Source organism: Cucurbitaria berberidis (genome assembly GCF_010015615.1).
Source record: "Cucurbitaria berberidis CBS 394.84 unplaced genomic scaffold K460scaffold_2, whole genome shotgun sequence".
Classification (NCBI taxonomy): domain Eukaryota; kingdom Fungi; phylum Ascomycota; class Dothideomycetes; order Pleosporales; family Cucurbitariaceae; genus Cucurbitaria; species Cucurbitaria berberidis.
The window spans coordinates 2,518,413-2,536,061 of record NW_024468936.1 but is presented as its reverse complement, the minus strand read 5'-3'; the positions used below and the strand labels follow the sequence as shown (position 1 = coordinate 2,536,061).

General features: G+C 51.5%; 11 protein-coding genes across 11 annotated transcripts; 6 read left to right on the top strand and 5 right to left on the bottom strand.

Moving 5' to 3' along the window:
* Positions 1 to 842: 842 nt before the first annotated feature.
* K460DRAFT_64757 (uncharacterized protein) lies at positions 843 to 2,446 on the bottom strand. Its single transcript, XM_040938590.1, has 5 exons — positions 2,187 to 2,446; positions 1,913 to 2,133; positions 1,564 to 1,864; positions 1,348 to 1,482; positions 843 to 1,274 (listed from the first exon to the last, which is right to left on the bottom strand). The coding sequence occupies exons 1-5, from the start codon at positions 2,296 to 2,298 to the stop codon at positions 937 to 939; spliced, it is 1,107 nt and encodes a 368-aa protein (XP_040790422.1). The 5' UTR covers positions 2,299 to 2,446; the 3' UTR covers positions 843 to 936.
* Positions 2,447 to 3,509: 1,063 nt separating this feature from the next.
* Positions 3,510 to 3,774, top strand: K460DRAFT_363876 (uncharacterized protein). Its single transcript, XM_040932905.1, has one exon. The coding sequence runs from the start codon at positions 3,558 to 3,560 to the stop codon at positions 3,732 to 3,734; it is 177 nt and encodes a 58-aa protein (XP_040790421.1). The 5' UTR covers positions 3,510 to 3,557; the 3' UTR covers positions 3,735 to 3,774.
* K460DRAFT_333294 (uncharacterized protein) lies at positions 3,510 to 4,486 on the top strand (the record flags this gene model as incomplete). The annotated part of the gene is made up of 3 exons (XM_040930873.1): positions 3,510 to 3,756; positions 3,806 to 3,819; positions 4,051 to 4,486. Exons 1-3 carry the CDS (start codon positions 3,748 to 3,750, stop codon positions 4,484 to 4,486), a joined length of 459 nt encoding a protein of 152 aa, XP_040790420.1. The 5' UTR covers positions 3,510 to 3,747.
* On the bottom strand, positions 4,282 to 5,792 carry K460DRAFT_384134 (uncharacterized protein). The gene is made up of 2 exons (XM_040935485.1): positions 5,429 to 5,792; positions 4,282 to 5,376 (listed from the first exon to the last, which is right to left on the bottom strand). Exons 1-2 carry the CDS (start codon positions 5,686 to 5,688, stop codon positions 4,776 to 4,778), a joined length of 861 nt encoding a protein of 286 aa, XP_040790419.1. The 5' UTR covers positions 5,689 to 5,792; the 3' UTR covers positions 4,282 to 4,775.
* A 312-nt stretch (positions 5,793 to 6,104) lies between these two features.
* Positions 6,105 to 7,956, top strand: K460DRAFT_403172 (uncharacterized protein; the record flags this gene model as incomplete). Its single annotated transcript, XM_040936599.1, has 4 exons — positions 6,105 to 6,336; positions 6,386 to 7,071; positions 7,119 to 7,863; positions 7,919 to 7,956. 4 exons carry the CDS (start codon positions 6,105 to 6,107, stop codon positions 7,954 to 7,956), a joined length of 1,701 nt encoding a protein of 566 aa, XP_040790418.1.
* Positions 7,957 to 8,463: 507 nt separating this feature from the next.
* Positions 8,464 to 10,060, bottom strand: K460DRAFT_384132 (uncharacterized protein; the record flags this gene model as incomplete). Its single annotated transcript, XM_040935484.1, has 4 exons — positions 8,464 to 9,217; positions 9,282 to 9,406; positions 9,453 to 9,712; positions 9,775 to 10,060. 4 exons carry the CDS (start codon positions 10,058 to 10,060, stop codon positions 8,464 to 8,466), a joined length of 1,425 nt encoding a protein of 474 aa, XP_040790417.1.
* Positions 10,061 to 10,633: 573 nt separating this feature from the next.
* K460DRAFT_64718 (uncharacterized protein) lies at positions 10,634 to 11,257 on the top strand. The gene has a single exon (XM_040938588.1). It carries the CDS (start codon positions 10,680 to 10,682, stop codon positions 11,052 to 11,054), a length of 375 nt encoding a protein of 124 aa, XP_040790416.1. The 5' UTR covers positions 10,634 to 10,679; the 3' UTR covers positions 11,055 to 11,257.
* K460DRAFT_64719 (uncharacterized protein) lies at positions 11,258 to 13,108 on the top strand. The gene has a single exon (XM_040938589.1). The coding sequence runs from the start codon at positions 11,461 to 11,463 to the stop codon at positions 12,970 to 12,972; it is 1,512 nt and encodes a 503-aa protein (XP_040790415.1). The 5' UTR covers positions 11,258 to 11,460; the 3' UTR covers positions 12,973 to 13,108.
* A 136-nt stretch (positions 13,109 to 13,244) lies between these two features.
* Positions 13,245 to 14,630, bottom strand: K460DRAFT_277487 (uncharacterized protein; the record flags this gene model as incomplete). The annotated part of the gene is made up of 1 exon (XM_040928183.1): positions 13,245 to 14,630. One exon carries the CDS (start codon positions 14,628 to 14,630, stop codon positions 13,245 to 13,247), a length of 1,386 nt encoding a protein of 461 aa, XP_040790414.1.
* Positions 14,631 to 15,170: 540 nt separating this feature from the next.
* Positions 15,171 to 16,041, top strand: K460DRAFT_276213 (uncharacterized protein; the record flags this gene model as incomplete). Its single annotated transcript, XM_040928095.1, has 2 exons — positions 15,171 to 15,399; positions 15,458 to 16,041. The coding sequence occupies 2 exons, from the start codon at positions 15,171 to 15,173 to the stop codon at positions 16,039 to 16,041; spliced, it is 813 nt and encodes a 270-aa protein (XP_040790413.1).
* A 56-nt stretch (positions 16,042 to 16,097) lies between these two features.
* On the bottom strand, positions 16,098 to 17,609 carry K460DRAFT_64714 (alpha-methylacyl-CoA racemase). The gene is made up of 3 exons (XM_040938587.1): positions 17,398 to 17,609; positions 16,683 to 17,322; positions 16,098 to 16,626 (listed from the first exon to the last, which is right to left on the bottom strand). The coding sequence occupies exons 1-3, from the start codon at positions 17,462 to 17,464 to the stop codon at positions 16,155 to 16,157; spliced, it is 1,179 nt and encodes a 392-aa protein (XP_040790412.1). The 5' UTR covers positions 17,465 to 17,609; the 3' UTR covers positions 16,098 to 16,154.
* Positions 17,610 to 17,649: the final 40 nt, after the last annotated feature.

Below are 17,649 nucleotides of genomic sequence, written 5' to 3'. Positions count from 1 at the left end.
TAAAAAATAACTACTTTTTTAGTATTTAATAACTAAATAAATAATATATATATAAAAAAACTTTATATATATAAAATATAGAAAAAACCTATTTTTATAAATTTAGAATTTTAAAATAGTTTAATATATAATATTAGTAAAGTTATTAAGTATTAAAAGTAGCTTTTTTCTATTTTTACTTTTAATATAACTTTATTAATATAAAATATTAAACTATTTTTAAATTCTAAAATTATAAAGAATACTTTTCTATATATTTTATATATATAAAGTTTTTATATAGCTTTACTATATAACTAGTTATTAAATAAATAAAATTTAGATTTTTAGCTTTTTTACTAGTAAAAAGTGGTTCATCGGCTGAAACGGTTCATCGGCTGATCAGCCTCGGTAGTGTGCAGATCTCGGTTGCACTTCCCCAGATGGGGCTATATATTCCCCACGCGAGTTGATACCCTACCGCCATGGTATCCACTGATTACATACATAGTCTCTCGGGGACGGCGAGGTCGAGTGCCACGGACTTGGGACTAGGTCGTGCATCCATCTCCTGCAGATGGATCTTTATTGTGGGCTGGGAAAAGGATATTTACGTCTGTCTGGTGAACGCGAGACTACTGCAGGCTGCGGTTCTAGAAGGAATCACATGTTCTCGACTTTCGACTGCCACAACCCCGGCTATAAGACTCTTGGTGAATAATCAGTCTTTGAATTCCCCGAGGTTTCAGACGGCGCGTTTGTATCTTTGAAGTTCATGTTGCAAAAGACATGCTTGATTAAAGATGATATACATTTGAATGTAGACCGGACTAGCCGGTTCTCGGATTCGGGCCTACCAGAGCGCTCGACTCCAAGATTCCTTCCTCAGTCGATGACATGACCCTTTGAGGATAAGGGTGCATGTGTATACTACATGTGACCTTTTAGAGGAGTCTCTTAAGAGAGAAACTTGGGTCGCCTCTGCCTCTCGCTTCGCCCCTGAACGTTGCCGCCCCCAAAGCCTCCAAAGCCTCCAAAGCCGTTGCCCTTTCCTTTTCCTTTTCCATTACCATTGGCGTTCTGGTCCGCGTTGCCGGCTCCCTTGCCCTTGCCGGCCTTGCCTTTGCCTTTGCCTTGACCATTGCCCTTGCCCTTGCCTTTACCAGCCTGATTATCATTGCCCTTGCCCTTGCCCTTGCCGTTCTGGTTATCCTTGCCCTTGCCCTTGCCGTTCTGATTCCCCTTGCCCTTGCCCTTTCCGTTGTCAGGAGCAGCAGTCTGGGTTGGAAGTAGTGCTGTATTGGAGGTCAGTATGGTTTCCGACGAATGTGTTGAAGCGAAGACGGATAAACATGAAATAAGACGCACCGGAGATGGCGCTTGCTCCTTCATTGCCGCCCGCCGCGCCAGCAGCCTGGTTTGCAGCAATGGCGGCAGGGAGATCTTTCTTGTTCTGCAGAATTTGCGCAGAGATACCCTCAAGTGTCTGGGAAGTATCGACGGCTACCATCACGGTGAGTATGCGTACATACGATACAAAAGATGTTGGGAAGGAAGTCGCAATAAAGCACTAAAGTAACTTACCAGCAGCGCTAGTGTTTGTACGGCCTGTTCCGTCAGTCTGTTGGACCGCGAAGCAGCCTCCGAACGGCCCGGCAACGGCATTGTTACGGCATCGCACAGTGCAGATGTTACCGGTCGAGGCCCCGATGCAGTTGAAGTCGTCTGGCATCTGAACATTGATGGTGAACTCCTTCTCTTTGGCTTGCGAGAGACCGTTGGTACCGGGTACATTGTTGGACACTTTCAATGGCCTGAAAGTGGTCACAGCATTGCTAGTCTCGTCCATATCGCACTCGAAAGGCCCGGCTCCATCAGCGTTGACCTGGGCTTTTTGTTAGCCAAGTCGATTAGATTACGAGGGTAGTCTTACCTGATGGATCGTCACTGCAACCATCGAACCAGCCTTCACCTGGGCCATGCGACCGGCTGCCAGCTCGTTCTCGGTTTGCTCACCGATATCGATGTTGCCAGCGATCTCAGTCCTTCCACAAGCATTGACGATATTCTGAGTGATCTCAGAGTTTCGAATGATGGTAGCATCTTGCTGACAAGGCGAAATAGTCGTGCAATTACGTGCAATGGCAGGATCCACTGTGATTCCGTATAAGTAGGTATAATGATGATCAAGTGACCAGACCACTTACCCAAGAAGCCCTGACTTGTACCTGAGTCTCCAACAGCTGCGAGAATAGCTGCGTGCGAATGGACGGTAGTAATGACTGCGGCTAGCGCGAGGAAAGAGGTCTGATAATACATTGCGATGGAGGCTTGAATTGAAAAAATGCGCTCAGCGCTTTGAATAGAAATGAATGTGAAGAAAAGAAGGACCACCGGCGAACACTAGAGAGTGCGTTGAACTTGATGATCTAGCTGATAGAGGTGAGTTGCAAATCCCGCCTCGCCGTGGATCTATATACTATGAAGACTGGCCAGGGCTCAGGAGCGCTAGAAGAGGAGACCCATGGTGGTGCCCACTACCTTGAGACGTTCCTCAGCACTGGTGAAGAAATGCAAACGTGCGGATGCTCCCTGTAAGCCCTCTAACCGACCTCTTATGAAAGCTTGATAGAGTAAGACTGCGCAACTAGTGCAATGTCTACCCTGTGAGTAGTACATGGCCACAGTCCATAGCGAGCCTTCCTAGTCGGCAGGTGCCATGTAAGTGGAGTAGCGAAGCGCCTCCATCGACTCCAAACTTGTAGGTATGTATCAAATAACGCTTCCGGTATAGAGCACACCTTCATTCCGCACTACGCGCTATATTGGCGGCCTTGGTCCGAAGGATGAGGCAGGTGAGGTTTCGCTGCCGAGGAGTCACGTTTCGAATCATAGCGTAACAGGCCATTGCGAAACAAGGTGGCTCTGCACAGGTGTTATCAAACGCCTAGATCATATGCCGACGCCTTGGCTCGTGGTTTGGTAAAACAGAAGACGAGTGGTATGTCTCTAGGACTGAGAGAAGCCTTGGAAAAGTTATTGGAAAAGTGATGTTTGAGGGTAGGCGCCGTAAAGGTGGGTCCCTCCCGTTACATCCTTGTGGGGCGGCGGTCTAGTTGTAAGGAGGCGTCAGTGGCGTGAGATTCCTGAGGTCGAGCCTCATACAGGACGAAGTATGCGTATCCCAGAAAAAGGGTGCCTGTTCATGCTACATGATGGAGAAGATGGAAGACTCTTGCATGTGATGTTGGATAGAGTCATGACTCGGTACTATAGATCTCAGTACTATAGATACTCGCAACTATATCGGATATAGGGGGTTCAATCCGCGTGAATTATAAATAATCCTTGCGGGTTATAGATACAACCCTGAGCGTAGAGAGGCGATTCGTTTGTATTCCTCGGAGCGAACAAACCTAGTATTGCGAGAATGAATAGACTGTTAGTGAGATGTGGGTCGTGAACATGCGTCCCTTCGCTGATGATGCTAAACGAGATCAGACATTTGAAATACGTAGTAATGCAAAAGAGATGATGCTGTCAGACAATGAGCTTGCAGGTGCGATGCGGATAGAACAATGAAGAGGGTTGATCGTGGAGCGACAAATCGCCGAAAACCAGCTCCATCGCCGAATGTTCTCCCGCCAACCTTCAACAATCAGACCACTTTGAACACCGACCAGAAAACTTTGGAGCAATCGCAAAGCACAAAGGAAGCTTCCCAACACATCAATCACCAGCCTACGAGCCTTTGAAACATCTCCCAAAATGAACACAGTATGTTCAAAGACCCCAGAGAGACAAAAGCATAGCTAACAAAGCTCAGGTCAAATCAGTATAGTACGTCACATCTGAAGCTCACAACACCGCGAGAGCGCACAACACCTCCACCATGTTTCCACGCGAATCTTCTGCATTTAATCACTTGCATACATATCCATCACTCTCCCGGCATCCCGCCCCATCTATCTCCCTACCGCCCACGCCGCCTCGCCTCCGCAATACTATAATGCACCTTTCTTGCCGGGGAGCGCGGAGAAAGCAAAACACAAGCTAACGCACAGTAAATAGCTACGGTTGGGGCACACTCATCGTCGCCGGCGGCGGCGCCTACTTCTTCGCAAAGCGCAGCATCAACGCAGACCGCGCGGCAAAAGCCGAAGTCGACCGCCAGAAGCGCATCCGCCTGTTCGAACTCGAGCAATCCACGCTTTACGCTCCGCCAACCACTACGCCGCTCAATCCAACGTCCACATCCAATGCGTCTAACTCTACTGCGCCGCGGTCCGTCACGAGCGAGCTGGGCCGGCTGAGGAGCGAGAGGGGGGAATCGGGTGGCGGTGGTGGTGCGGAGCTGGATGAAGATGGGAATCCGTCGATACAGGCTAGCCAGGACCCCGCCGCGACGAGACATGCGCCGGAGGATGAGGCGCAGAAGGCAAGGGAGAAGAGTAAATACGAGGCTAGTGATGTGTATCGGACGAGGAAGGGGGATCGGTTCTCATAATAGAATGGGGTGCTGAGAGGGACTATATATTGCGAATAGTCACGTATTATCACTTGTAATGCACATTTCCCGCTTTTGCAGCGTGGGTTGAAGGCTCCTAGCATGGTACAATGTCATACAAGATCCGCTCTTTGTGTGATACGATGGATGATGGGTAAACGAGCTGATATTTTGCCAAAACAGCTATGCATGCTACGCTGAAGTATTAAAATTCCAAGTTCAGGACGCCAGCGCAATATCTCCGGGTATAAAGCGACATGTAAATTACACACATGGCTAATGAACCTCCTCACTTGAACAGACTGCTCTTGGGACTGTCTCTCCGCTTCTCATACAGCCACTTGTTGTTCAGCCCCACGCTCGCTTTGCCTGTAGACGGCGTAGGTGTACCGGGTGTAGCACTACTCGAGCTGTCGCCAAACAAGCTGCTACTCATCGGGCTCCCCCCATAGCTCAACCGCTTCGTCGTCGATCCACCAAGCGCCTTCTGGAATAGCGGACTACTCGTGTTATTTGGAGAGAAGGGCGAGTTTGAAGAGGACTGCCCAAAGCTTGCCCGCGGGCTTCCAGACAGCGGTGATTGCGAGGAGCGCTCGCCGTAGTTGCTAAAGCTGCTGCTGCGAGGTGTAGATCGCTGATAGCGCGGTGGTGTCACGTAGTTGGGTGATGCATACGCGGAGCCGGGAGTTGGTGGTGACAAGATGCCAGCTTTCAGGCCCATGGACGCGCGCTGCGAGGGAGTGAGGGGGATGTCGGCGATGTCGTCGGGGTAGTAGCGGCGGACGAGAGGCGCGAAGGCGATGACGATGTTTGCGACGAAGGCGAGCCGGACTAATACGACTACCCATTCGCTGTAGGGGACGGTGGTTACCAGCGCATTAATGGGGGTGCTAGGAGATGTTAGCTTGCTGACTCAATGTTACTGGATAGGGATTTGCATACACAGCATAGTCGAGCAGCTTCACCTTGGAGGTGATGCTGTTCGCGTAGATGGAAACGAAGAGAAGGCCCGCATTCGCAACAATAGCCCTGACATTGCGCTCATCAAAGGTCGTGGCGTACTGGCGGCGCGCGATCTCGTCAAACTTGGGGTGTCGCCAGGAGCCGTTGGGTGTGTACGACAGCTGGGTCTGGGCGGCTGGTGTTGCTGGCGTCGCTGGCGACTGGGGAGTCGTAGGCTGCGCGACCCTAGCGACTGACATGTCGGGTGAAGCTATGTGGCTGTGGGCGTGAATGGCAGGTCTGATTGTTTATCGCTTCCAAACGGTGGAATTGAGAGGCCAATATCTGTGCGGTGAGAACTGCTATTGCTGTGAGGTTAGTGGTTAGTAGTGGTCGGACGAGGCACGGCAGCTAGAGTCGCATTGTGGTGTGGGTGTGAGCGTGAATGGCGTCAAGTATGGCTTTGTCGCGCAGCAACGCAATAGCGTCTGGCGTTTTGGATATAATCTGGTCGGCAAGTCGGGCCCTCTACGCTGGACCGACGCTCGCTCCACCCCACGAGCATTCACACCCCCGCGCGTCACCCTGCAGCGGACGTCAGCTTGAATGTTCCGAGCCCACTCTTGCGGTTGTTTCTTGCTTCCAGACGCAATCTGCGCTTCATGCTTTTGCAACCATGGCAAACTTCCTTGAGCAGCTCGACAGCTCCATCTCCGACCTTCTAGCTGGCTGGAACGTCTACTCGTCGCTCCTCGCCATTGGCCTCCTGGGCTTCGTGGGCTGGGTCATCTACGACACGGCAGATGCTGACACGCACCCGCTGCTGCTTGCACGCCAGGCCCAGGCTTCGTATGTGAGGCAGCAGGGAGAATCTGCCGTCTTTAGGTCCCCCGAGACTCCTCATGGCTGTACGTTGGCCCATGTCCATTTGATCTACAAGGTAGCTGACATTGCTAGACCCTCTCCGAACCGGTCTTGCCGTGAAGCCCCCAGGTGCGCCCATGTACACGGCCGGAAAAGATGGTGACCTCCGAGATATCTGGCGTCGCGTTACAGGCGAAATTCCCCTCGAAAAGGGTGCCAGCTCGAGTGGCACAGCGAACATCATGACCGTCTTCGGCAAGGAAGGCGTCTCAGAGCACAAGATCGAAGGACTCACAAAAGAGATTGCCATCATTGGAACACACCTGAAAGACCATGGCGCAAAGCGAGTGGCCGTCTACCTCCCCAACAGCATCGAATTCCTAGTCGTCCTCTTCGCTGGCGCATTTTACGGATTTACCCCCATCTTAATCCCGTACAACCAGCCGCATACTACGCTTGCCGAGCTTCTTGTGCAGACTGGAGCGGACGCATTAGTCGCCGAAGCGGGCTCGTTCCCCTTAGCTGATGTAAGCCGCGGTGCTCCTGCTCTTCGACAGATCATCTGGACTGTGGAGAAGACAAGTAGGCACATGGACTGGAGCGAAGTGCCAGAGGGAATCGGAGGCAAGATCGATGTTTCAGTTTGGCATCAAATTGTGCAAGACCAAACGAACGGCACCGCCACCTTGCCCTCGGACTCCAACAAAGCTCCAAACGTCGTATTTCTCTGGCAAGAAAGCGGGGCCAAGTCTGCGGAGATTGTCGAGTTTTCACAACTGGTGAGCTTTCCAATCAGACAGTTGTTGTTCTTTACTAACCAACGCAGAACTTGGCTGCCGCCGTGGGTGCGCTCAACACCTCCTTACCAGTGGCACAACGACTTAATGCTTCGGACACTTTCCTTCCCGCTGACGCCTTCACTCACTCTTACAGCCTATGCGTAACACTATCAGCGCTTTTCGCTCATGCGACCATCATTATCAACTCTGTTGCTGGCCCAGGCGTAGATTTGACATTGGCCAGTCGCTCCATTGCGCCTACGGTTGCGCTCATCTCGGCTGAGACTGCTGCCAAACTACATAGCACCACCACTACGTCTGTCACAGGCGGACTTAAGAAGCTAGCCCACTATCTCGAGACCCGCATGCTGGCTGCTGGCCGCTTGCCTACTGATACATTCCTCACTAAGCTCAATGCACCAACAAGAGCGAGCATTGGCAACACACCTGGAAAGCTGCGCCTCCTTTTTATCTCCGAACGGGCTGGCCTAAATACACCTCCGCTGAGCGCGGAAGATCTCTCCGACCTCCGCATCTACACGAAAGCGCGTGTCGTCTATGCGTTGACCGCTGCCAAGGTAGCAGGAGCAGTTGCACAGACGAACATCTACGATTACAGGCGAGGACCGGCAGACTCGAGTAAACATAGTCACTTCGGTGTGCCACTAAGCTGCGTCGAGATCAAGTTGAAGGACACAACCGACCACAAGACAACAGATGAGATATCAGCAGGCGAACTCGTCGTCACTGGATCATCGGTAGCTGGTGGCGAAGTCAATCTAGGTGTGAAAGGTAAGCTCTTGACACTGTTCTTACATTCACAGATAAGATTACTGATGTTTGATAGCTGTCATTCGGGATGACCATACCGTGGCCTATCTATAGAAGTCATCTTAAATATATACTGTACTAGGGAGAAATCTGTATAATGTATTCCGATCCCTCGTCGGATGTAGAGAAACGCCCCAATGAGCGAGAACATGATCCTTGACCAATAATTGTTCCATTTCTTTTTTATAGAGTTTATATGGACAACGTGAGCCACGTGAGTAAAATAACTTTTGAGCTAAGTGAGTCACTTTGTAATGACTCAAGAAAGTAGTCATGGAGAGTGTCAATCAAACCATTGTCGAAATGTCTTTAGTCTCATTCAGTCTCCAAGTTGGCCGCCGATGATATCGCGGTGGTAACTCGAAAGCGAGTAGTGCGCCGACTACGTGTCTTCAGATGCAGATGGAAGTAAGGCTTAGGCATAGGCATACCCTGTCTAGACTCGGAGCGTACGACGAGGCTAAAGGGCTGAAGGCTAAAAGTATGTAGTTGATAAAGGTGGCCATTGGGTTGCAAGGCTGCTACATGTATTGGCAAGGATGCTATCTTTCCAAAAGAGGTCTAGTCGTTGCCTGAAATATCATCCAAAAACGACGGTGCGATGTCTCCCAAAGCAGCACCTATGGGATTCTGATGGACGATATGCATGACCTCGTCTCGTATCAGCTCGTCGGTGCCTGCATACACCTTCTCGACCCACAAAACGCTCTTGACAACCTGCATTGTGCCATCCCACCCCTGCAGCTGCATGCCGCTCGTGAGCACGCCCAACATGAAGACGAACTGACTTCGTTCTCCCAGGTCTTTCGTCTCAATCGCGGCAAAGTAGACTACCCAGATGAGCAACGGCTTGAGCTCGTTCCACTCCACCAGGTTCTTCATCAAGACAAGCAGCAGGTTGCGAGATATGGCTCCTGTCCAGACTGGTGACTGTCCTAGTATCCTCCAAAATGGTGCTAGGAAGAGCAATGTGCCGAGCCGGCACACTTCTTCAATCACGTGTTCACGATTGTTTACCTTTTGTAGCGGTCGTATTGAAAGGAGGCGGTATATGGTCGGCTCCAGCCAACTACCGCTCGTGATTGCTAAGACTAGCTGCTTCTCGCTGAACTCGCGATCTAGCGATATGAGCTGCACGATATCATCGAATATCGAGATCCAGTCTAGTTGCATTGGTAGTTGCTGCTTCCACGCTAATGATATTGGGCGTTGTGGTCGGGGCGAGTTCGGTGGAGACTTTGAGTCAGCTTCCCATTGATGGGGTAGGGGGATTATTGGCGGTACGTCCTGTGAGAAACAGCCTATGAGATCGGACCTGGTCACGGGTCAGCAATGTATCTCAGCTAGGCTGGTATTCATGTGTCGAGGCGAGGACATACCATGTCACTGTGATCCGAAGATAGTCTTTGTCAATGGCATGATAGCCTCCCCTGAGCCCGACAATCCTTACAAGGGCATTGCGGTGTTTGTACCAATCGTCACTGGTGAAATTACCTAATAAAGCCTACAAATGGTCAATTATCACCACCTTGACGGGGACGGGTACCTACGTGATGGCACATGAACGAGGCAACAGTCCCGATAACTTCGTCGCTCTTGTGTTTGGCTGGGTCTTTCATCATTTCGCTAGCATGCCGGAGTGCCTTGTGGTGATGTGTCAAAGCCAATCCATCATCCTGCGAAGGAAAAAACCCATTTAGCTTCTGCAGCTGAAAGTTTTGAGAGTTGGAGAGAACATTGTGAAAGGTGGCTGCGCAACTGAGCCCAACAGGCCACCAAGACGCCCGCAGCTGGCTCGGGTGGTTGGAACCTGGACTAAAAACTACACTTTGTCAGGAACGAGTGCTGATTGTTTTTGGGAAATGCACTCACTGCTTGCCAGCAATTCCCGAGCAGAAGCATCAAGCTCGATTGGATAAGGGCCAAAGGGATCTAGCTGGCCGCCACCCAAGCGGTCAAGTTTGAGGCGTTCTTCAGCTGGAGTGTGAAATTCTAGGACAATCTCGTTGCGCTCGCGCTTTGTCTTTGGTTTTCTTCGCGCTCTGCCAACCTCTGTCATGGCTAGACGGCGTATGCGAAGTTGCGTCTCTTCATCTTTGAGGTCATCGGGGTGCTTGAGGTTTACAAAATTGAAGTTTCGTTTTGTTGAGCGATCCATGTTGTAAATTTGGGTTTTTATGGTTACTCTTGAGACAAAGCTATACGTCTAATTTATATGCTAGTAAACCATGGCATCTTCAGCTCTTGCACCAGGCGCTATACTAGTGAGCGGCGTTGGGGGCTAAATGCAATAGGCCTACTGCGATACCGACAGTATGGACCTGCAGCGTGGAGTCGCATAAAAAAGGCGAAGCCATGGCAGAATATGTTAGAATCTCACGTAGACCGGTGATGGAGCGTCCCGGGATGGACGATTGATGTGCTCCGCGAGGTGAGTGTATATTAGTAATGTCGATTAGCGTCAAGTTATCAGATAATCAAGAAACCCAGCATTACGCCACAGATTATGTAGACGAGAGCTGACAAACAGATATTTCAAATTCGTGCGATATTCAGCGCGAGATGGCGAAACCGTCCCATGGATCTTCTGATGGCTTCCCGCGGTGATGTTGTCAATTTGCCCTGCGGTCCCTGCTCCATGACTAACCCACTTTCGGAATGGCGCGCCAAGCCCTCTACTTGATAAGATTTTTGCGAAGCGCAACCTCTTCTGTTTCTTCACGCACCATCAGACAGTTCAACCGCCCATCTCACGTGCATCTCTACGTCTTGTATTGATGTGCACCGAGTATACCTATTGGGCGGTTGCGATTCAGCGTTGCGGAGAAGGAACCAAGTGCTCCATTAGAGCTGGCTGCGCATTTTTTCGGTTGCGCAGGCGGTGTCATATGAGCGAAACATACTGTCTTTTTTTTAGCTTCCTATTTGTGATCTCTCCAGGTCTTTTGCTGTCGTCATGCCGTCTTTACGACCGCAGTAGGATTGTGCGAATTCGAAGACCTGAGGCTATAAGATTTTCAGGCATTGCATCTGTGTCGAAGCTTGATTATGCGTCTTCTTCCTGGGAGAACACAAGCGGACTGCACCATCACCTAAAACTTATGGTCTGGCAGCTTCAACATCAAGGAGCAGAGGAAATAGCAGCGCCCTGATTCGAAACGCATGTGCTGCACGTGGGCTTAGCCCTGGCTATTGGGTTCAGGCCTGACTCGTGGTATGCGATTTTCATCCATCCTTCAAAACCACCATGCAGCACGCGCACGTAAAGGCCCACAGATCAGACTTCTGCGTCATGTAGAGCTAGCTACCTTATCATCACTACTTTCGAACACCACGGTGTTGAGTTTCGGCTGTTCCCGAGGCAGCAGCTAGCGCATATCCACTTTGCCACTTTTGTCATCTGATCTCTGGACTTCTCTACGTTAGATGTAGTGAACGACCAACATAACGTACTCACCCTCGTTATTAAGGCCCCAAGAACTACGCTTATCCAGAGTTTCACCAATGACAAAGTGCATGTGGTGTTTTCAGCGATCCTAAGATGCTTGATTCGCATAGATGGCGACACACAAGAGGACGCGAACGGGATGCTGGACCTGCAGGGAAGCGGGATATAAATGCGACGAACAGAAACCCTTTTGCAGCCGTTGCACCAGACTGAAGATCATTTGTAAAGGGTACGGCGTCAAGCTCAAATGGCAAGATGGCACCAGCACACCGGCAAAACTATCTCGAAAATCTACCAGGAAAAGGTCTGTCGACCAGCTCTCGGTCTCAATGTCAACCCCAGGCTCCATGGTCAGCCGCTTCTCGACGCCGTTTTCACTATCTAGTCCCGAGAACGCGTTCTCTTCGCCCGAATCCACCAAAAGCATGCCTCTGCTGCCAGCTGTCTCCCCTGGCCCATCGTCGGACTTGTCACCAGGGGATAGATATCTCTTCCATCACTGGATAGACCATCTCTCTACGCTAATATCGGTTGCTCCAAGAAACGCAAACTCCACGCCATTCCAGCTCCATTTGACATCTATGGCCTACGACTCTGCGGCGCTGAGATCAACGATCTTGTCCATGGCAGCGAACCATCTTGGATCACTATCGAACAACTCATCTTTACGCTTACAAGCCTACCGCCATCAGCGAGATGCTATCCGCGAGCTTCAGCAGATCATTCAAGAGCCTGGCGATAGAAACCATGAGCCCGCATTTGCGACTGTCATGATGATGCAAGTATCTTCACGACTCTTTGGCGTTGATGACGAAGCCAACGTCGCAAACCATTTGATGGGGGCCAAAGCGATGGTAGCCTGTCATAAAGAGGAGGACTGGGCCGCTTCATCCAGTGCCCGTTTTCTGATGAGTCTGTTCGCGTACCACGACATACTGTCATCTGTCTCAAGAGGGGCGCGACCATTAGTGGACCATGCAACCGACTTCACAGCACTCGAGGGCGAGAAAGACATGGAGAGCATCGCCAACGTACTCTTAGTTGTTGCGCGTATCAGCGAGCTACAACAAACCATCAAGCGACGCAGAATGGAATCGACAGAAACGGCACTATCCGAGGAAGAAGATGCAACAGGGAGAGTCCTCCAACAAATATTATTAAATATGGATTTCAAGACGTCGAATCACAACGGACTAAGCAACGAGACCGATGTTCGAAACACAGCCGAGGCCTACCGACATGCCGCATTCATCTATCTCTACCGCACCTGGCTCGATATCGGCGCCCCCAACCCCATCAGCGTGGATCACGTGCAGCGCTGTCTCAGCTACATCGAGCAAGTAGACGTCCGGTCGCCGCTTACCACGGCCCATATCTGGCCGTTGTTCACAGCTGGGTGCGAGGCGGTCGACAATGCACAACGTCAGTTCGTTCGTGCTCGCTTCGGAGACATGTACACTACGAAGCAGTTTCCTAGTTTGAAGCGCGTCATGAGGGATATCGAGGACGTGTGGGCTGCTAAAGATATGGAACAGCTGGTGCAAGGTCAGGATGGCATGGCGAAGGTGGATTGCATTCAGGTTATTCTGAGACGGAGGGGGCGCGAGGTGGATCTCGCTTGATATCAGGCTGGAAGACTAGTGCGTCATTCGTAGCTTTTCTCGTCTTGATGGTGGCCCGCGAAGAAAAAAGTGTTGTAATAGCGGCTCTTATATTCTATCATTATTCTAAGGTCCCTCTCTTCGTATTTGAACCTAAGATATATGCATAGTAACAAACAGACAGGGAACGTGACAATGTCAAGCAATTCCACATTAACCTATACGGCCAGTTAAGCACCTCATGGGGCTCAAGTTCCCATTCAACAACTGAATATCTACATGCAACCTGTCACCTACAGATCGCTTTCATTCTCTCCTTCGATATCCCCTTCCTCGAAGCATCTTACCCACTTGACCACGCCCTCGTCCGGATCCATGATGCACACAAAATGCGTCTCCTCATTAGAAACCGGATACTCCAACATCCATTTCTTCAACTTCTGTACCCGAATTCCCACCGCTGTGGCCTCACCCATCCGTCTCGCATCGGGGTGCACATCATCCCGCACAAAAATCCGCTTTTGTCGTTGCTGATGTGCCTCCCACTTCTGCACCAAACACGCCTTCCTGTGGATACTTTCGTCGATGAGATCCTGCATGCCGATACCAAGGAATGGTTGTTTGGTTTGAGTGTGGGCTGCGTGTTGGGACTGTGCGTGTGAGCTGGCTTCGTAAGACGTGTCGTGGTTGGTGACGGTGATGAATGCGAAAGATCGCGAGATCCGCGCAGTGTGCAGGTCTTTCTCGAGGATGAGGGTTTCTTCGCCCGTGCAGAAGATGAGGTATGCAGCTGTGGTGAGCATGTTTTGCAGGTTAGAATTAGGGTCTGATAAGGAGAACGGTGGCCGTGCCGCGAGCTGGAACGAGATTGCGCTGTCGTTATGGGTAGGTCCGTCTTGCTTGATGGGTACCGTTTCAGGAATTAGAAAGCCTCTCAGTATGGTAGATATACTCGGTCTGAAGCCCAAGAGTACTAGCAAAAGATGCCAGTAGTACAGGAAATTCCCGATAGTCCACCCAGGGTGATTGTGATACGGCCTGAAGTTTAGTGACACACTGAGATCTCGCTTGACACCGGTAAGCACTCCAACAAAACCGACGTAGCCAATAGTTGTCGCTATGACCTTGCCGTCTAGTTGCTCGACGAAGTCATACTGGACGATGGCGTTCCGCAATATAGGCATGCCCCAGTCCAGCGTCCGAAAATGCATCATGCTTGATTTTGAAAAGGCGTGGTCCTTTACAAGTACACCACCACTAGTACAGCCCATGAGAAGGTCCAAGAAGACGTTGTAGGCGACAAGTAGGTACATTGGTACGCCAAGAACTTTGCTCATGCCCCTGAGCTCCTTGGTCTGCTCCTTGCTGAAAATTCGTCGCAAGAAGACCCAGGCAAGGAAATGAAAGAAGCACCGGGGCACCATGGACGGTCTGATAGGGTCAAGAACATCATCGAAGAGCTGTGCCAGCTCGCCAACGGTAGACTTGAAATCGTGAGCGACGTGTGCATAACGCTGCGATGGTGGTAGTGACAAGTCGATTGTGTAGACGGGAGGCTTTCGATCGATAGCCGAGGGTTCCTCCTTAGGGACGTCGCTCAGGTTTGGTGTTTCGATAGTTGATGGCGCAGAGCATTGGGCCCTACCCTTGATGTTTCGCGGCCTGAGAGCAGGAGGCATTGCTGGATGCGTATATGTAGTATTGCATCAGTTTTGAGCTCTTCTGTAAGAACCCAGACTAAGAATAGATGCGAACGATAGTGGCAGAGCAAAACCAGACCCTAATGACTGGCCCAGAGCAGTGATAAGCGGCAACAAATTTTGCCACGTCTTAGGGGATAGCGATAGGAAGCGTCATATTCCTCCCACGGAAGTAGCAGGCATTATGAAGGTAAATAATGGCAAGCTCATCTAGACCGGTCAGCGCAGGCAGCGGCAGAGAACTAGCTTTGGCCATTCGTCCTCGGATGGCACACTTGGCCGTCAGTAGCACTTGTTTACGACTTTCAAAGATAATTTAGAGTGTACCCGGTATTATTACATGTAGTCGCGAGAAGGCGGTTCTGCTAGAGCATGCAGGTGTTCCAAGCAGACTGAGAGGGAGCTTCTGGAGGAAAGCCACTAATGCCCATAACGGGCTAGACCGAGGAGCGCCGGACAAGCATGTCGAAAAGTCGCGAGAGAGCAACGACGACATTGCCCACCCTCATCACAGCAGCAATGTTGCTCCCACGGATATTTGCGCCCGTCCGCGCATCTATAGCGACATCTTCGACCTTCATCGCCCCCTCGACCCGCGTTCTCGACGCCCTCCGCTCCGCCAATGGCTCCGCAACACCGACCGTCCCCACCCTCTCCTTCGTAAGACATTCAGCGCATCAGGCCCAAGGACGAGCCAACGGAGCAAAAGATGGACCGGGTAAACGGTTAGGAGCAAAGAAGAGTGGAGGTATATGATCCGATACACCAGCAACTATGAAAAGACCAGCAACTAACGATTGCAACAGGAGAATTCGTGATACCAGGAAACATCATCTTCCGCCAGCGCGGCACGGCGTGGTTCCCTGGTGAGAACTGCAAGTTTGGCCGCGACCACTGCGTCTTCGCCACCGAGTCTGGATACGTCCGCTACTACCGTGATCCCCGGAAACACCCCAAGCGTCAATACATTGGCGTGGCACTCGAGAAGGAGCACACCCTTCCTTACCCACCAAATGCTGTGCGACGGCGCCGCCTCAACATGCTCGCCGTCCCCGTCACTGCCCCTACATCATCCTCCACTCCCGCCGCCGATGTCATAGTCGCAGACCTTCCCGTTGACACGGCTGCTCGCGCCGACACACCGCGTGAATCAACCCGCAAATCTCTCACTCTAACAAGGGGTAAGGGCTACGCATACCGCGAGGCTAATTGGCAGATTGGGCGTGCGGCAGAGCGAGCCAATGTGCAGGTCAAGGAGTTTGTACCGGGCGACCGATGGACGGCGTGGCGGAAGAGCAATGCTAGGATCGAGGCGAACGTGGAGAGGAAGAAGTTGAGGAATGCCGGCAAGAAGACTGCTAAGCCCAAGGCAAGGAAACAGAGGAACTAGGCGGGCTGACAGTGCTTGTTGTATAAATATGTATATTTGGACCTGGAAGGCATAGTTCGGGCGAAACACAATACAAGTGCATAACTTCTTTGCCGAACTCAGAGCTATTTCGTCTATAACTTGGCACCATCTTTCCACACCAGTCCTCCTCCCTCTTCTACATACTGCCTCCCCTCGGCCCACCCCGTCCACAGCGCAAGGGTATCTTTCCCTCCCTCCCCTGGCACCAACCCTTTCTCCACCCACCCACTGCCCTCGTAGCCTTTCCCCTGCCCAACAGCAGCCGGCCGCCCTTCTCCCCCCTCAGCAATAGCAAGTCCTGGCGTATCCCTCAGCGTAACAGCAGGCCGCTGCTCGAAACCCTGGGCCTCAAGATCAGCCTGTGTGAAGACAGGGGTGCAGCATGCATCTGTGCCGTCAAAGATTTGCTCCCACTCCGCGCGCGTCTTGGTCTTGAAGACTGTGGTGAAGAAGGCTTTTAGCTTGGGCCAATCAGCTTTGTTGTCGCGGTCGCCTGGGAGGTCAGAGGGCGTGAGTTGGAGGCCCTTGAGGAGGGCGGCGTAGAATTGCGGCTCAATGGCGCCCCTGCGTGTGGGGATTAGTACGAAGATACTTCGATAAAGACAAATGAACAGACGTACACAGCCACAAATCTCCCCTCCTTGGTCTCATACGTATCGTAATATGGCGCCCCGCCATCTAGCATATTCGTCCCCCTATCTCCACCCCAAACCTGCGTCTTCTTCCCCAATCGCGGCATCGTAGCCAAAACTGCACTCCCATCCACCATGTTCGCCTCGACAACCTGTCCAACCCCACTCTTCTCTCGCGCCAGCAGGGCAAGCAATATGCCCAGGAAACACATAGCCCCGCCGCCCGCGAAATCTCCCACTACATTGCCAGGCGGATACGGCTTCTCGCCTTGCCGTCCAAATAGCGATAGGACGCCTGATACCGCAATGTAGTTGATGTCATGCCCAGCCATGTGGCTGTATTTCCCGTCGCGCCGGAAACCCGTCATGCGCGCTACTATGAGGCGCGGGTTGAGTTTGAGTAGTACTTCCTCTGGACTCAGACCGGCCTTTTCCAACACGCCTGGGCGAAACGGGTCGATGAGCACGTCCACCTTTGGGATGAGTTTCTTAATGAGCGCAAGGCCTGAGGGAGACTTGAGGTTCACGCATATCGACGTCTTGCGCCGTGTGAGTTGGTCGCTGGTAAGGCCTGCTGCAGCGCGGTCGAGTCGGAGCACGGTTGCGCCATAGTCGGCGAGGAGGAGGCCTGCGAAGGGTCCTGTGAGTTTTTGTCAGATTCAATTATTTTATAGTTGTCTGTGGAGTGTATTTCTAGACGAACCTGGTGCCAGTCCCGCGAATTCTAGCACGCGTATGCCTGTAAGCGGAGGCGGTTGATGGGCTGTCATTCTGTCCCCAAAATTGTAACTAGACTACTTTGGCCGTTCAGGGAATCGGAAGTTAGAGAACAACGGCATGAAAGGTAGAAATATAGACATGCTCGACGTAGACATTGTTGGTTGTGAACCGGCTAAGGACTCCCGCGGGGAAGGAGCTGACGATGCCGAGGTGTGGAGAGCTAGGGCTGGGGTAG

Coding starts and splice junctions, on each gene's coding strand:
- K460DRAFT_64757 (XM_040938590.1), bottom strand. CDS start 2,298: ATGTATTATCAGACCTCTTTCCTCGCGCTAGCCGCAGTCATTACTACC. Junction 1,865..1,912: donor TTGCAGTGACGATCCATCAG/GTAAGACTACCC, acceptor CAAAAAGCCCAG/GTCAACGCTGATGGAGCCGG. Junction 1,483..1,563: donor TACAAACACTAGCGCTGCTG/GTAAGTTACTTT, acceptor CCGTGATGGTAG/CCGTCGATACTTCCCAGACA.
- K460DRAFT_363876 (XM_040932905.1), top strand. CDS start 3,558: ATGAAGAGGGTTGATCGTGGAGCGACAAATCGCCGAAAACCAGCTCCA.
- K460DRAFT_384134 (XM_040935485.1), bottom strand. CDS start 5,688: ATGTCAGTCGCTAGGGTCGCGCAGCCTACGACTCCCCAGTCGCCAGCG. Junction 5,377..5,428: donor AAGCTGCTCGACTATGCTGT/GTATGCAAATCC, acceptor AACATCTCCTAG/CACCCCCATTAATGCGCTGG.
- K460DRAFT_64718 (XM_040938588.1), top strand. CDS start 10,680: ATGTGCACCGAGTATACCTATTGGGCGGTTGCGATTCAGCGTTGCGGA.
- K460DRAFT_64719 (XM_040938589.1), top strand. CDS start 11,461: ATGGCGACACACAAGAGGACGCGAACGGGATGCTGGACCTGCAGGGAA.
- K460DRAFT_64714 (XM_040938587.1), bottom strand. CDS start 17,464: ATGACAGCCCATCAACCGCCTCCGCTTACAGGCATACGCGTGCTAGAA. Junction 17,323..17,397: donor ATTCGCGGGACTGGCACCAG/GTTCGTCTAGAA, acceptor GACCCTTCGCAG/GCCTCCTCCTCGCCGACTAT. Junction 16,627..16,682: donor GAGGGGAGATTTGTGGCTGT/GTACGTCTGTTC, acceptor CCCCACACGCAG/GGGCGCCATTGAGCCGCAAT.